This window comes from Mytilus californianus, unplaced genomic scaffold (genome assembly GCF_021869535.1).
Source record: "Mytilus californianus isolate M0D057914Y unplaced genomic scaffold, xbMytCali1.0.p SCAF_2, whole genome shotgun sequence".
Taxonomy (NCBI): domain Eukaryota; kingdom Metazoa; phylum Mollusca; class Bivalvia; order Mytilida; family Mytilidae; genus Mytilus; species Mytilus californianus.
Genome location: NW_026262668.1, coordinates 11,799,001 through 11,817,503, shown reverse-complemented (window position 1 = coordinate 11,817,503; position 18,503 = coordinate 11,799,001). Strand labels below are relative to the sequence as shown.

Here is an 18,503-nt window from a genome sequence, read left to right as displayed (position 1 = left end):
TACTTCTTTATTATTCAAATAAAACTTTCAACAAGGGCTCTACAGTGATCCCAAGTCCCCAAGCTTTCATTTGATACTAAAACAACCCAAATATTCCAACTATTGACAAAGATACAGCTATGCGTAGGAACTATTTTGTTTAAAATATGTACTACTTTCTTGTATGTTCTTTCCGACCGGGCCTGAATTAGTGGTTCTATACCTAAAGTAATTTCTCATTTGTAACTGTGAATAGCATGATTTTACTGCTTCATTACACATGAATTGGGATATAAACACAAATAGTAATTTAAAATCATTATTGTTTTGTCATCAGGCCGTTGGTTTTTTATTTGAATTGTTTCACATTTGGTCATGTTGAGGCCTTCCATAGCTGACTATATAGTACAGGATTTGCTCAGTGTTGAAGGATGTACAGTGACCTATAATTGGTTAAATCCACTTCATTTGGATAGTTGTTTCATCAACAATCATACCACATTTCCTTTCTTTTTATTCTGATGTAAATTCAAATCAGAGTAAATGAGCTAGAAAAGTAGGACATGTACATGAAATATTTGTGACTGGACATTAAGCAACTAACAATCAATCAAAGTGACCTACATTACAAGTAATCAGTGAAACTATACTATACTATCTTTTCTAGTCTAGTACGTGTATATCACAAATTATTCGTTTTAAACTTTTTTGACCATACTATAAGATATGTACACCTGTAATACTCCCATACCATACAAACCATTAGCTATACACTGCCTGTCATCTAGAAGGTTGTACCCTTCATCACAGGAACAATTATATGATCCTGGTGTGTTTATACAATGCTGACTACAGACTTTGTCTTGACATTCATTTATATCTGAAAAAGATTCATGAATGATAAAGAAAAGATCCTTAACAGAGGATAATATTACAGAACCATGATATTTAATCAAAGTACTGAAGTACTGAACATCAGAGGACCTCATGTTATGTTGGATTATTGATAAATGACAGGTGTTTATATAATACCTGCCAGACAGATGTTCACCTTACAATATAGTACACATAATATAATTTCCTATCATATCTGAGATACCGTCTTATAGTAAGAAACTTATTTTTGTGAATTATCCATGAAATGTTTACGTGGTCAAATGAGAACTGCTAGATTGGCATTAGGACCGTATAGTTGCACACATGCAAAAATCGTAAGCTTATTACTTATAACAGAGAATCAACATAGCAAATAATTTTTTGAGTAGTCACTGAATTATGAGAAAGAGGTCAAGACAATCATATTAAAACAGATAAATTGTAATATTTGGGTGAAAGATACCACATGAACAGTAAACTCATATATCGATAATAAGCTGACAATGCCATGTCTAAAACTGAAAAAGACAAATAAGAGTACACTAGAAACAACATAGAAAACTAAAGCCTGAGCAACACGAACCCCACCAATAGTTGGGGTGATTTCAAGTGGTCTGGATGGGTAAGCAGATCCTGCTCTACATTTGGCAATTTATAAACAATGTATGTAGTATCCAGGTCTTCTATTTTATGAAACATTTTGTTTTCTAATCAATTGCTAATGTTTACACAGCAAGATTACTATATCTTATTCTTGCTTATTCCAGATTTTGTTGCAGTCGACACAAACTTTTTAAATGTTATAAATAGCTTCACTGAGTTATCTTTGTTTTATTGTAACACTTCATATCATTTATTTATTATGGGAAAAAAAATCAGCAGCTATAGGTTCTGTTTTTTAATTATTAGATGGTTCATTGTAAATATTACAATGTATTATATGAGGTAGATAGCCTTTCACTAATGATGGTATTATTGTTAATTGAATCTAACAACATCTGGATAGTTTTTCAAATGTTCGTTTTTTTTTACTTTGATCCGATTTAGTACTTTGACACCACTGGTTTTCGCAATGAGATGATTTTGCACCATACATATAGATCACAACTTCAATATGAATGCGTCGGTCCTTAGTAAGAGGCCTGTAAAACAGGGCTTGTAATTCTTTGGTGTATATCTTTTGATTTTCTGTTTGTACATTGATGTGGCCATTAGTTTTCTGATTTATATTGTTTAATATTTGTCATTTCATGGCTATTTCTAACTGATTTTAGTATAGTTTTTTTCTGATTGTAAAGATGTTGTATGGTAAGCTTTATTTCTTTTTCATCATTTTGTTTCTGTGTCTGATTACCAATCATACCTCCCTTTTCGTGTCTCTTTTTTAAATAATGACAACAGTTTGGTTTCAATTTTCATTTATATATGTAACAATATAAAACAATATAAAACAGTATATATATAATCTCATTACATCATTAATATTGGTCATTGTTGGAATATATTCATCTTTAACAATGTACTGTTAAAGGGCTATTTTCTAACAGGTACTTAGTATTATGGTTATTGTGAAATCACTTATTCAAAGGACACGGTTCATTTATAGCCCAGAGCGGTCTAAAATATAAATCTTACAATAAAACTCCAAATAGTTCACAATTTGGTTCGTAAATTGGTCGATTTCAAATTTATTAACGCTCAATAAATCAGTTCTTTCATAATAGTACATTATATTCTCCAAATTAATAGGCCCATTTTATCCAAATATAATGATTTGGTGCAATTTTCAGACATGAAAGCTTTATGAAAATTTGGGCACCACCTACAATCCAAAATGTTTTGTAACCAAAAGATTCAAAATTTGATAAAGAATTCATCAAAATAAAAACTTTTTGGAATTGTATGGCAGCCATGGTTAATTATGCAAAAAACATATAAATTTCAGACAAAATTGACCAAAAATACAAATAATGTATAATTATGGGGTCATAGCTTCAAGATATTTAATAGTAGGTGCCAAAATAGTATATTTTAGTCTTAATAGAATTATCACTAACATTTCTATTTATTTGAAATTTGTAATTGCTTGACCAATTTAGGGCCATTCTAACCCTTTGTGAACCTCTCTTTTCCTATAATACGTTGTAAATTTCTATTTGATATTCCTTAAAATATCCACATATACCAAAATACGTTTTTTTTAATTTTACATTTAACGAGAAACATTTTACATGATCCCATATATTTGATTTAATCCAGTTATATATATGCTAAGCATACAGTTATAATGACTTTCAAATGTAGGGCTATATTATATGAACAGAATTTAGCATTTTATTATTCATTTAGCATATCTGTTATGTTTTCAAATCATTTATCTGTATGCTGAGCAAGCATTTGTATAGTCTCTTAATATTCAATAAACAGCTGCGCCATGAGCGCATGATACGCCCGTCGTCTTGTGTGTGAATTTTTATGCAATAAGCATAAACCGTTTCTGACATAGGGCGTGACATGCGAAAACCCCCCTTTTTTTTTTACAAAAAACTCAATATCTCTAAAATAAAATTTTGAATCAAAACCAAAAAGTATACAGATCTTTAGATTAATATAACTAAGAAGTGTGTAAAATTTTAAGCAATAATCATAAATTGTTTTTGAGATACGGTGCGACATGTGAAAACCCCCCTTTTAAAAAAAAAAAATCATTATCTCAAAAATAAAATTTTGAATCAAAACCAAAAAGTATACAGATCTTTAGATTAATATAACTAAGAAGTGTGTAAAATTTTAAGCAATAATCATAAATCGTTTTTGAGATACGGCGCGACATGTGAAAAACCCCTCCCCCTTTTTTTACAAAATACTCAACAACTCAAAAATAAAATTTTGAATCATCACCAAAAAGTATACAGATCTTGAGGTTAATGTAACTAAGAAGTGTGTAAAGTTTTAAGCAATAACCATAAACTGTTTTTGAGATACGGCGCGACATGTGAAAAACCCCTCCCCCTTTTTTAACAAAAAACTCAATATCTCTAAAATAAAATTTTGAATCATCACCAAAAAGTATACAGATCTTAAGATTAATATAACTAAGAAGTGTGTAAAGTTTTAAGCAATAATCATAAATTGTTTTTGAGATACGGCGCGACATGTGAAAAAAAACACACACCTGTTTTTAGTTACTAAGTCCAGTAACTCAAAAAGTTTTAATTTTATATTCACCAAAAAGTATACAGATCGTTTGACCATCATAAGAAACAACTATTTTAAGTTTCATGAAATTTGGATAAGTCATTCTCAAGTTACGGTGCGACATGTTTACGCCGGACAGACAGACGGACGGACGGACAGACGGACGGACGCCGGACATTTGTATACCAAAATACGTCCCGTCAAAAATTTGACGGGCTTATAAAAATGGATTAAAAGGATCACATGTGTTACAATCAAACTTTGGATTGACCATGAGATAACTTTAAAAAATGTCATAACTGGTATATATAAACATTTTGATTTATTATTGCATTATCCATTGAATTCATGCTATTTCCATTTAATACAGTTCAATAGACTATCTATACCTATTATTAATAGTAAAAAATGCCAAAACTATAAATATATACATTGGACTAACATATATACATTATTCATAAAAATTAATCATTAATCAAACTTCAAAAAGTTCATCACATTGCATAGCATATACATGTATACATGTAGTTGTACATTACTCTAAACTATATATAACAGTAAATAATTTGGGAATGTATCAGTGGTACTTTCTTGCATATTATGTTACTATGGGACACGTCTCTAGAATAGTGAAAGAATCACCATCCAATTTTGCGTTTGATTATTTTTTTGGTGGGAATGAGCACTTTAAAATAAATAATGTTTTGTATTACATTTGTCTGCGGCAAATAAGAATTTGAAATATTATTAAAATAGTAAAAATATTTCCACATATAAATGGAAATATAACTATAATGATAAGAGGGACACAATCCAAATTTTAAATTTATCTTGGTTTTTTTGGTGATAATAAACATTGTTTATATATTTAATAACATTCAGTTGAGCCATATTAATATTATAGAACGGAAATCAATTTCGTGATGAACAGAGACTTACATACAGACAGACAACGGTAACATTGACTGCCCCCATTGGCTTAGCAAAAAGGGCATTAACATTGTAATAACTAGTATAGATGCATTGGGAATGAGAACAGCATTATTCATGCATTGACAATCTTGTCTACATATATATATCCAAACAGTAGTTCGAGGCATACAGTTTTAGTTCAAAAATCTATAAAATATCATTAAAAGATAACATAACATATCCAAACATTTAGCTAAGATGTCATTGCATTATATTTGCCTTTAACAATATATTCATGATCTAATCTTTTTTGTATTCTTAATACCATATGTTTAGCATATGTCAATATAAAATTTAGAATGGAAATGGGGAATGTGTCAAAGCGACAACAACTCGACCATAGAGCCAACAATAGCTTTTAATCTGTTATAATAAATAATATAATTTGGATAAACATATCATTATCCATAAACTTATCAAACATGTTTATATTTACAAACAGTACATCACATTTCATGTCATACAGTTCTAATTAAGTCTGATATAACATTAAATATACATCACTACTAGAATATATACATTAGGACTAAGCATTGCATTATTCATGCATTTACCATAACTCAACCTCAGAACTATTTAATAATAGTAATAGATGGCACATAATCATTGGATTAATAGTTCATTGCACCATTTATGCCTTAAACAATATTTCCTTAAACTGGTCTCTATTTGTTCTCTTCACATCATTGCACATATACATATATCTATATAGCTTTTTAATCTGTTACAATAAATATTGGCATTGTTATGTTAACAACCATATTATAACCATATAAGTCTTGTTTTGGAACTAATCATGTATGGCATCCTTATAAAATGTAATGAATTTTAAATGCAATAACTTATCAACTATATAATAAATATTTAGTTGCTTCCATACTGGGTTCAACTGTTTGCAATAGGAATGTATCTGTATTTTTTTTTATAACAATATAACAATAAAGCTGCACTCAACCTGGCACAAGTGTCAATAATGGAGGACTTGCAAGCAATTAGGAAACAATGTTAATGTATTTTATTGAAACTTGGCAATAATATATATATGTGTTTACTCCTCATGTAGCTATTTATATCTTTTCCTATTTGTCTTCAAGTGCACGTAATTTATACAGACACTCAATTGCACGTAATTCATAGCAGTATTTATCTTTCATGCACTTATAAATAGGTATAATTTTGTACTGTTATTTTTGAGCATGCATATTAGTAACTTAGTTATTAGTAATGAATATGTGTTTTCTTATACTTCAAAATGTTTGATCCTTACATTGTCTATATTAATATGTATTTTTTTATTTGTAAAAATTTGCAATTGCACAAAAATGGCCCTATATTTATGAATATTTGTAGTATCACAGATATTTATAATGTTATCACAGACGACTTATCATTTGATTAGCAGCTATTATATTTTTCTTCCACAACTATCACGAATATTCATAAAAGAGAAAATTTACATTTAATAAGTATTGCATTGATATATACCAAAAATACTATTACAAAGCTCTCGGGAAGTCAGAATTGTTACAGGTTAAGATTTGAACATTCTTCATAACCTTGTAAAGTTGGGAAATTGAAAAATGTCATCATTCCAGTTGTTTTAATGGGAACTGAAACAATTTGTGTTCTATAATTAACATTCTTTGTCCTTATTATTACAACTAATCAAGCAGAACTATTTCAAAACAATTGTCATTAAAATACCATATCCTTTAAAATTCATCATTGAAAATGGTACATATAGAGATAATTATTGTTATTAATCTACAGCATTCAGAAATAAGCCCCCCCCCCTTAAATCCCCTTAACTGACAGTGTAATGTGTTGGAATCTAGACCAGATTCAGAACGGATGCAGAATAGCATCTGACCTACTCTGTTCGGAATGCAGTCTAGAAACCAGTGAATCCAGTTGGGTACTTAAGTAAAACAAACACATGTTTGGGAAAAGAACCACAGTTTAATGCTTATAGTTTTCATATTAATAAAACCACAAACAACAGTATAGTTTTCAAACAATACACAAATTAATTAATGAACAATCTGTGGTATTCCATATAAAAACTAACATATTATGAATACAAAACTGTGTGTTCTTGTAAGTCAAACTACTCTAAACATATTTATATACACAAAATAAATTGATACAATAATAATAAAACAAATATAAAGCCCTTTAAAGGGTGGGTGAGGATGGGATTTAAAAATTTCCAACTGCAAAAATATAATGCTTCTGCTTCATGCAACTGAATTAGCTTGAATGCCTATGAAGACGCGCAATTGTTAGAACAAAGAACCAACAGTAATTAATTAACTATCTGATTGGACATTTTGAAATGAGCGCCCTATTCTGATTGGTTCTCTAACTAAATCTCACTACACAATTAGGGAACGAGATTTCAACAGCAGCAACTAGGAAAACCCAATCTTCTCATTGGTTAAAAGTTTACAATGACATACAAAGCTAAGGATACACTCATTTCCATAAATGACTGTATCCTGATATGAAGTAACTTAATATGTTGTTGATAAGAGGCAATGCAATCACAAGGATGAATTGCATTTCACTATACTGTGTATTAATACTCAATTTTTATTTATATAAAAATACCACATTAATCTACAGCATTCAGAAATAAGCCCCCCTCCCCCCTTAAATCCCCTTAACTGACAGTGTAATGTGTTATAATCTAGACCAGATTCAGAACGGATGCAGAATAGCATCTGACCTACTCTGTTCGGAATGCAGTCTAGAAACCAGTGAATCCAGTTGGGTACTTAAGTAAAACAAACACATGTTTGGGAAAAGAACCACAGTTTAATGCTTATAGTTTTCATATTAATAAAACCACAAACAACAGTACAGTTTTCAAACAATACACAAATTAATTAATGAACAATCTGTGGTATTCCAAACTTCCCAAACATGTAAAGTGGAACCAGTAGGGGTAGGTAAGTATAGTTATTTATTTCCCAAGGGCCGCAGCAAATTTATTCATGACTTTCTGTCGATGAGCAAAGGAAGGATCCAAGTATAACTTATATGCATCTGATTTCCAATCACCCTGAGACTAAATATGATCAGCTGGTATCCCACATTCTAAGGCGAAGGAAGCTCCCCCTCTACGAAAACTATGTCCCGAATATTTGGTGCTGTCATAATTTAACAATGATAAGTTATGTTTTAGCATTTTTACAAAGGTGGCATAGGTAAGAGGTGTTACCTTGCCCTGCACTAAGTACAAGAAGACCGGTGATGGGGAGCTTATGGCTGGTACCTGCTTGAAATTAAGAAGGAGAGCCTTAGAGGGACATAAATGAGAGTTGTTCACTCTTGGAAGTGGGATTTCTAACACACGCTCTGAAAATTGAATGGTTTTGGTTTTCACTACTCTTAATCGGACACCCTCTGCATGAAAAGTGATATCTTCTCGAGATAACTGTCGCACAGGATCAAAAGCTGAAAGAGACGGAGCAAATAAATTTGACTTTCTTAAAAAGGAAAAGAAGGCAACTAAGCAGGCTGCCCAAAAGCATAAGTCCTTACTACTGCTTAATGACAACAAATTGAATATTTCATTTAAAATCTTCGGCGTTAAAGGCAATTTGCTTAGAACTGTGCATCCTAATACACGCTTAGAACCTTTTAGTACCGAATCCATAAAAAATGACTCCAATGGAGACGTAATCCCTGCTTCTAAATGTAACAAACGGATAATTGACAAGTAATTATTTATGGAGTTAAACTGTAGTCTCGCAGACAAATAGGCTACATATCTTGCTAAGTTCAAAGGACTCAAAGGAACAAGGGCAATGTTAATTCTTCTACAGAATTCCATATAGGATTTTAAATAGTTCTGATACGTCTTTTTGGTAGACTCAGCATAAGTATGATTTCTAAATTTTGCCACAATACTATCCAGTGTTGTCATCTCCTTGGATGCCAGTGAGCCTAAATAAAAGAAAACGAAGGGCGTTACTAGACATGTGCTTAACCAGATGGCGTACAAGCAATGGTGGTTGAACATAAAACCGCAAAAATTTTTCACAGTAAGTTAAATCATGTAACCGCGAAATGTGATCTGCAAGTATATTTTCTTTGCCTGGCACATGCTTAGCTATTAAATGAAAGTTGTATGTTGCTGACAACCAAAACAACTCGCGCAAAAATGACATCAAAATTGAATTTTTTGATGTACATTTATTGATGCAGCTTACTGTAGCCGCATTATCACAGTAAACTATAATACGCTTGCCACGCCAATTTTGGGCCCATTGCTTTACTGCCAACGCCACTGAAAACGCCTCTAACTCATTAATGTGTAGCTGTGTTGCAAAGGGGTAATCTTCAACCCAGTTAACATAAAACCAATCACTGTGGTAGAAACCCCCTGCACTTGATTTACAAGCATCAGTCACTACTGAAGTGATAGGAACCTTTGCCAAGAAAAAGGACTTCCCATTAAAAGTCGACATAAAGTCATGCCACCATTTTATATCTTGTAATATTTCACCTGACATACGCAATTTATGCCAATCCTGCTTTAAGCGCAGTATGCCATTTATGATTCTATGGAGAAAAACTCTCCCGCCTCGAACCACTGCAGACGCCCAATTAAGCTTCCCCGCCAGGGATTGCAATTGCTTTTTCGAAGCATGCTTACGCAATAAAAATTCAGCAAGTTCAGATTTTAAATCAGTTAATTTTGATATAGGCAGCCTAGTCTCTAAAGTGGTAGAATCTATCTCAACCCCCAAAAATACAATTTTTTGACATGGGTCTGTAACTTTAGACCAGCTTATACAAAAACCTAATTTTCGCAACAATGCAATTAATACTGCTAATGCCTGAGCACAACGCTTTTTTGTCCTCTCGCAAATAAAGAAATCGTCTAAATATGCTACAATGGTGAAACCTCTGCGTGACATCATTCTTCGAACAGCTTGGGACAATCTATGAAAAATGCCTGGTGCCAATTTTGACCCAAAAGGGAGTTTTTTATCAATAAAAGTGTATTCATGACCATCAGGAAATGCCCATTTAAGCCCAGTAACCTTTTGACTTTGTTTACTTATTCTAACAGACCTATATGCAGCCTTTAGGTCCAATTTAGCCATATAAAAATTAACTTGCAAGCATCATCTACTGTTTGGAACCTTTGTTCGTCAAATTCACCTGCAAAATCATTCACTGCAGAACCCATTGGTCTACTACAGTCATGAATGATTCGAACTCCACTGTCAGGTTTTGGAATCACTCCAAGCGGACTAATTATTTCAGGAGGGGTATTTACAAAAACATAGTTTCCATTTTCAATTTCTGTTAGGATCTGCTGATGGGCCTGTTTATAGAAGGGGCTACCGGGTTTTGCTGAAGGGTGATTTTTTGAGCGTATTTGGTATGGGAACATTCATGACAATGTCGAACCCATGTTCAATGCCAAACAACAAAAATTCTTTATCAAAGTCATCAACCAGTTCTTCTGTCCATGCAGACAGATCAAGTACATGCGGAGGCTTCACCATTGTTCTTAGTTTTTTGTATGCTGAAAAGCTGGATGTTTATCAGCACATGCAGGAATAGCACATACATGTTCAAATTTACAGTGAGACATAAAGCAGCCCTTGCGACTATTAAATTTCTTACAAATCATCTTACCACCTGGTGCATGAGAAGCATATGTGATTAAATGTTGCTTATTGCTCACTCCTTTCGAGCCTTGAGTCTGAGGTGTAGTGCGGGAATACTAACCCTGCAAAAACTTTGGCCTCAAAAACACAGAATGGAGATGTGGAATGTCAGTACCCCATCTGAACTGGTGTTGTTTTTGCAGACGCCGATATTCCCGATCAAAAAACAAGACAGACACCAACTCGCAGCTAGAAAGGAAGAGGTAAACATGCATGGTGTATGACAAATAGTCCATAACTTGTGATGAGGCAAGGTCCCCTACAGCTAACAACTTATGCATAATGGACAAATTTGCCATGGACCATTGTGTTACAGTTAAAGTTTCTAATTTGGGCTTGGCTGGCCCTGACTTAAACACAAGTTTGCCACCTGATGATTCTGAAACTAATTTTTCTTCTGACTCTGTCAGTTCTCCTAAGGTATTAGGTAAAAATTCAGTGATATCAAAATAATTTACATTAGGATCAAAGCTAGCAGATTTTAAAAATATTTGCGGATCTTTCCATGAAAAAATGTCATTGATAAGCAAATTATTGTCTCTACCTTGAGAATGAGAGGATTTAGTATTAAAATCATTGATTGAATGTCCATTATTGTCCTTTTGCACTGCCATCATTTTCATAATTTCCTGGATATATGTATCGTCCGCTCTAGGAATGTTCGCATGGACGCCGCCATCTTGAATGTTTACGGAAGTGCTTCTGCCGCCATCTTGGATGTTTACGGAAGTACTACTGTCGCCATCTTTATTGTAAACCCCGCCTCCAATCTCTCTTGTGGTGACTCCGCCTCCGATTTCACTTGTGTTGCGCATTGACGCCCCATTAATATTTCCACCATTTTCGTCTCGACCGGTCTTGAAAGTTTTCTGCAACGCTCTAAGCAAAACTTTTTGCTGGCCTAACGGGATGTTGAAAGTTGGCATATCTTCTGACTCAATCATCGAAATTGCCTCCATAGTGTCAAATCCATGTCTCAATAACTCCGATGAGGTGTTATCGTTTAATTTCATAGTTGCTGCCCACAACTTAACCCGATCACTGTCATTAAAGATCTCCACTTCACGGTCGCTGTCGCCGTTTTCCGCCATTTTTGCAAGTCTTTAAATGAATTTAAGCAAACGTGGTATTGACTATTGTTCCAAATATAGATTTAAAGTTCACATTAAATCCCGACTAATCGGACCTGCTTTCTGCCTTGACGCTTCCACTACACAAATTCTTTGTGAAACCACAAAAATAGCATCCATTACAACACGCTGCACAGTCTAAAGTAATGCTCCAGTAAACGTGAGCACGATCTGCTGACGATTCCACGATATACGTTTTAATTGTTTCCACTTCTTCTGGAGTTAACAAATACCATTCTGGGATAAGTAAAAATGTTCTTACAAATTTTTCACTATCCATGGTAAAAACGATCTATCCATAAACGAAATTTTACATATATAATTCGTAATTTAAAAATTTCCAACTGCAAAAATATAATGCTTCTGCTTCATGCAACTGAATTAGCTTGAATGCCTATGAAGACGCGCAATTGTTAGAACAAAGAACCAAAAGTAATTAATTAACTATCTGATTGGACATTTTGAAATGAGCGCCCTATTCTGATTGGTTCTCTAACTAAATCTCACTACACAATTAGGGAACGAGATTTCAACAGCAGCAACTAGGAAAACCCAATCTTCTCATTGGTTAAAAGTTTACAATGACATACAAAGCTAAGGATACACTCATTTCCATAAATGACTGTATCCTGATATGAAGTAACTTAATATGTTGTTGATAAGAGGCAATGCAATCACAAGGATGAATTGCATTTCACTATACTGTGTATTAATACTCAATTTTTATTTATATAAAAATACCACATAATAAAACTGGGACTTTTCAGTAAAATTTCGTAAAATGTCTTGATCATGTTGATGCAGTAAAAGTTGTAAAATGTCTTGATTATTTTGATGAAGTTATATTTGTATAATGTCTGTTGCAACACTGGAAACTTCTGTTATCTTAACTGTTATTGGCATTGTTCTGTCAAGAACAGCCTCTGGCATATCTTCCTCAAAACAAATCCTCAGAATTGTCCTTGCCACCTTTATGTCTATCACATTTTCTGCTTCTAAGCAATTCAGAATTAAGCATTCTTCATCTGATTCGTACCCTATCACCTCACAAATATGGTTTTTTTCTGGTGGAGATATGTCTATCTGTAAATTGAATTAAATTTCATTAGTTTTAAAATACATGGAACATTTTGCACTGCTAAAATTTTATTGATATCGCACATTTTGTATTATAATAGTTATTTGTTATAACACATATACTTATTGGTTTGAAAACCATTCCTTTTGTCTTATTACATTTACTACCTTTCATTTCATCTTAATATAGACAAGCATATTAGTACATGTAGTATTGTAATTGTGAGATATAATTAATAATTCTTGTCTATATATTCTTCTTCTTTTAGCTCATATTATCAGTGGTGGTCTTTTTAATGTGTCCGCATCTCAATGTTTTTATTAAACATTTCAAATATCATAATTGCATAAATAATAGTAGATGTTAGTATACTTTAACAGTAAAATCAAGCAATTTTCAACTATTCAATGATAATCATCCTGCTAATTAATATTTTTTTTTGTTAATTATATTTAAACTCGGAAATGGGGAGTGTTTTGGAGAGACAACAACCCGATGAGAGAGCAAACAACACCCATTGGCCACCAATGTGTGTACAATACTGAGAGAAGTTTCAGCACCAGACAGTACTTTAGTTGGCTGCTAAACAATAATGTGTACTAATTCAGTGATAATGGATGTCATTTTAAACTCCGAAATATACACATAGAGCTTAAATCTAAAATCCTACATGACTAACAAAGATCAGTGGCTCCTGACTTGGGACAGGTGGACAGTTAATATAGGAATGCAGATGTGGTATGATTGCCAATGAGACAAGTCTCCATAAGAGACCAATATGACACAGAAATTAACAACTATAGGTTACCATACAGCCTTCTATAATTAGCATAGCCCATACCCCATAGTCAGCTTTATAGGGCCCCATAATGAGAGTTTACACTATAGATATTTTCAATAATATATATAGATGTATTTTATATAATTATAGCCTATCCTTAGTTTGGTGAACTCACACTTTTCCTTACTGTTGACATTTTAATGACTAACAACCTATAACCAGCAAATGGCATGGCCTGTACAATGTATTTTTGTAACTTAATTACTATTATGTTTGTTCTAGTAGTTGTATTTCCGACATTGCTGCCATTATACTTTTTGATGGCAATGTTCTCTATCTGGACAAACTTCCCAATGGCAACTTCTTCATTCGCGCTGTGTTGCCGCCACAAGCTAACAATCATCTTTTTGCTATCTTCTTCAATTGTAATTTCTTTAATCGGGACATCACCCATAACAACTTTCACCATTGCTTCCTGTAATAATATATTGGTTTATTCAGAAAAACCATGTATATAACAATATATATATATATATACACATGTATATAAGATTCATTTTGTTACATCTTGTGATTATTTTGTTTGGCAATCGTCAATGGCAGCCAGCAGGATTTAAGAAAACTAGTTGTTGACTTGTTAGTCAAATACAATTTGTTAAAATATACTTTCTCACTTTTTAGAAAATGTTGTTTGTGCGTTACTATAATCCTCTACATCAAAATTTGTTTGACATGCACACATATAAAAATTGCAGTTTTTATTCAACGCAATCATATGTTTGAACACATCATCATAAGTCTAGAATCTGATGTTCATTGGTTATCGTTTGTTTATTTGTGTTCATATGCTTCTTATTTCTATATAGATAAGGTTGTGGTTTTTCCTGTTTGAATAGTTTTACACTAGTAATTTTTTGGGCCCTCTTTAGCTTGCTGTTCGGTGTGAGTCATAGCTCCTTGTTGAAGGCCTTACCTTGAATTATAATGGTTTACTATTATAAATTGGTACTTGGATGAAGTGTTAACTCTATGGCACTCATAACAAATCTTTATATATCTGAGTATTAATATTTTGGACGCTTTGGACTATACTATTGAGTAATTTGATATGGGGATTAAACTATAAAATTCAGTTAGATTAAGCATAACCAAGAACTGAAATATATCATTTTTTATCGAAACAATTTACATAGTTTGGGTCATATACCCCAAATTTAATGATTAATCCTGGTTTCTTTATATGATATTGAACCTTTTGTATAATTTTAAATAAAGACCCATACTTTCATAAATTTCTGTACACTGATTATTGTGTTGAAACTGAAAAATTTCTTGTTTTTGGTACTATATTCCTAAACTGTTGGAACCATAACGCCAAGAATTACCCTAGAGTTCCTTTTATGGTATCGAATACAGGCGATCCATTTACTCATTAGATTATACTACAGTTATTGTCTGCAAGTGGGATGTACACAGAGTACAACAGCGAGGAAGTACCAATAAATAAACACATATTTTTGATGATTGTAATATCAGATTATATTTAGATAGAAACTCACAACATACCTCTACAATTAGTCCTTTTGTTGATAGCATGCTACCAACTGGCATTGTGAGTGCTTCCTTTATATTCACAAACGGTGAGGGTATATTAATTCTCTGGCCTGCCTTTCTCTTTCTCTGTCCACCATCACCTCACTTGTATTAGACACTTTGGACTTGGTGTTAACCATTACACTGCCATTACTGACAGTGTAATTCCTTAGGAGGATTGACTTCCCTTCCTCCATTTTATCAGCCATTGATACGTCATATAGGACAGCCTTTTTTATACCAGTACTGTCAGCCATTGACATTGTCATGTATTTGTTACCAGCTTTGGAGGTCATTTGCTGACTCCTGGCTACTATTTTAACTTTTATTGGTGACGTGAATGGTGCAGACCTCTCCGTCAGCTTTTCCAATGTGTTCATCTGAAATGAAAAGGACTCTTTATTGCTTGGTATACGATACATGTAGTACATTATTTATTTAAAATTATGTTCAATTGCTGTACTTCTGATATTTCTTTGTTAAGAGATGTACCGTACAGTGCTCACTTTAACATGCATCATTTAACATATTTACACTTTTGGTATGAATACGGTCTAAAAATGACCTTTTGACATATTCTTCAATATTTTATATTCATTCTGCAGTCGCACATTTGGAATTTTGATGCAACATTTTCAGAAACTTGTGCAGTTTTCAGTAATGGTTGACAAATTTGCATACATGTAAATATTATTATTTAATATGGGCATTAGTTCTATACATTAAAATCACTATATTAGGGATTTTTCTTGTCATTATATTAGATATAATGGTCACAGTGGCAGAGATCTTTTTATATGGGGAAGAGGGACCTTAGTTCGGGCCCACACTAGTCATTCCCAATATATATATATATTAATTATAAGCAACTTTTTGTTTTGCTACTCTACAGGGACCCGGGTTATGTTGTTACATGTAAATTTGTGTATACTTACATTTTTTTAAATTGTTGCAATTCTTAGCACTGTGAATAACACAGTCTGCTGAGGATATGTTTGGCAAATGTGTGGATGAACCACACATATTCTTACATTAGAATTCAAGAAAATATATAGAACAGGAGGATTTTTATAACTTCTCATCAATTTTCATATTTCCAGATTAGAGAAATTAATTTTTTATACAGATTAATTACGGAGTACTGATAGATTTTAATCGTGGGAATGTCCTCTTATAATTAGCTGTTTAATAGTTTAAATATAGGAAATTTCTGATTTCAAGCATTGATGTAGTCATTAAAATCCAGTTTGTTACTATGGCTTGGAATTTATTATATGATCATTCCTGATTATTAAAAAATTATCTTATTTTGATTTATTTCAATTTACTCTTAATTGTTACATTTACCACAAAGATGACGTTTCACACTGGCATGTATACATAACAAGTAATTGTTGATGGGTAGCATCCTTAGAACAGTATGTAGATAATTGTTATTACATGTGCAGAGTCATTCAACATTGTTTAGGATGGAGTTCAAATATAGTTTGAAAAAAATTGGCTTGTGATCTGAATAGTAGCTTTCAAGAGTTCCATATGTTATATCACTGCTACATATATCTATGTTGGTATATATGTGGTCTAATATTGTACCATAGTCAGTGGTAAAGCTCGTCATTAGTTGAAAAAAATCCTAGCTGTCTGCCAAAATCTGATAAAAACGACTGTTTCAGATTATCTACATTGAAGTCACCCATAATGAATACCTTGCTGTCTATTCCTGCTTCATGGTAAAGTTGAGTGAAAAGGGCAACCAGTCTCTCTTTTGTAGATATGGTCGGAGAACAATATATAAAATAGCAGTATATTTTTCCCTCAGACATGTCTAATATAAATGTGACAACTTCAATACCAATACAATCGGTAAGAGCATTCATTACTTGGTAAATATGATTTTTTAAACAGTATCATACCATAATGTGGTCTACTATTATCAGACATCATATAGTCATACCGAACAGTTGTAAACCCATCCAAGCTGAACTTGTCATCTGCATCATTTTTTGTTAATCTTGTTTCAGACAATACAAGTACATCAACATTTTTCATATCATATTCATGTTGTAAGTCATCCATATGCAAATGTAATGACCTAGTATTGTGGTAAGCTACAGTAAAATTTTCTCTATCATCTTGACTTAAATTTGGGATGGACAATGGCAAATGTATGCTTCGTAGTCTATCCATTTCTATCTGTACATCAATTGATGTTGATATTTTTTCCTCATTTAAATTCAAAATGATGACTTTAGACATATTTTGAACTCTACTTAAACCAACATAATGTATATGATCAGTTTTTCTAGTACCAAAGTCTATTACAGCACCTTCAGGCATTGTTGCACCCTGAGATTTGTGGATAGTTTTTGCTGCTGCTAAATGCAGAGGGAACTGTCTTCTTACAATCTGGTAAGTTTTGAAGTACTGGATAGAAAATTTCCTGGTTACTTCTAAAATAGGTGTCCAATCTTTTGATATATGAGGTAGATATAGATGTCTGAATTGATTTCTGCATTTCTTACCAATATTTTTATCATTGAACTCAACCCAGACTATACTGCATCTTTCTGAACCTTCTACTCTGTAATCAAATTTTCTCACTAAACATGAAGCCCCGTTTGTTAACCCATCTTCAACATCAATATTTACGCACACCTCTGCAGGTATGTTCTCAGCAAGAAATAAGGTGCTTTCTATTCCCATTGTTTTTGAACTATCATTTGGAATTCTATCCAATATTTTTTGAGATATCTCAATTGTCATATCTCCACAAACTGAATCAACAGCTTTAACCTTACACTTAGCATTGTTTGTTTCACAATAGATCTTTTCATTGTATGCAAATACTTCTCTCCTGGTTGTAAACAAATGTGGCAAAGATTCATCTGCTAATGGTCTCCTAGGGTCCTTGTTATTTACAGCCCTTTTTTTAATCATCCTAAGATCATCATTAGTGTGATTACCTTCCCTTAATCTGTTCAAAAATTCTGCGAAAATCTTGTCATCTTTCTGACGCATTATAGTTTGAAGTTCATACATAAGGAAGTGATCGATCCATAGATTTGATCCCAAAGGTCCGTAACCTGTTTTAATATCTAAGAAAATCCAACCATCCATTACTGGCTTCAACTGATATAGATCACCTATGGCAATTATACTAACACCTCCAAATGCCCTTAAATTACCTTTTACCTCCTGTAGTCTCA

The 18,503-nt window shown here is 32.7% G+C and overlaps 1 protein-coding gene across 1 annotated transcript in view; it reads right to left on the bottom strand.

Annotated features, from left to right (window-relative positions):
• The window catches only part of LOC127729230 (very low-density lipoprotein receptor-like), a 62,321-nt gene that overhangs the window by 9,076 nt on the left and 34,742 nt on the right, over positions 1–18,503 (bottom strand). The window contains exon 6 of the mRNA XM_052236963.1: positions 740–859. Coding sequence (XP_052092923.1) covers positions 740–859 — 120 coding nt within the window. The remainder of the gene's footprint in view (positions 1–739; positions 860–18,503) is intronic.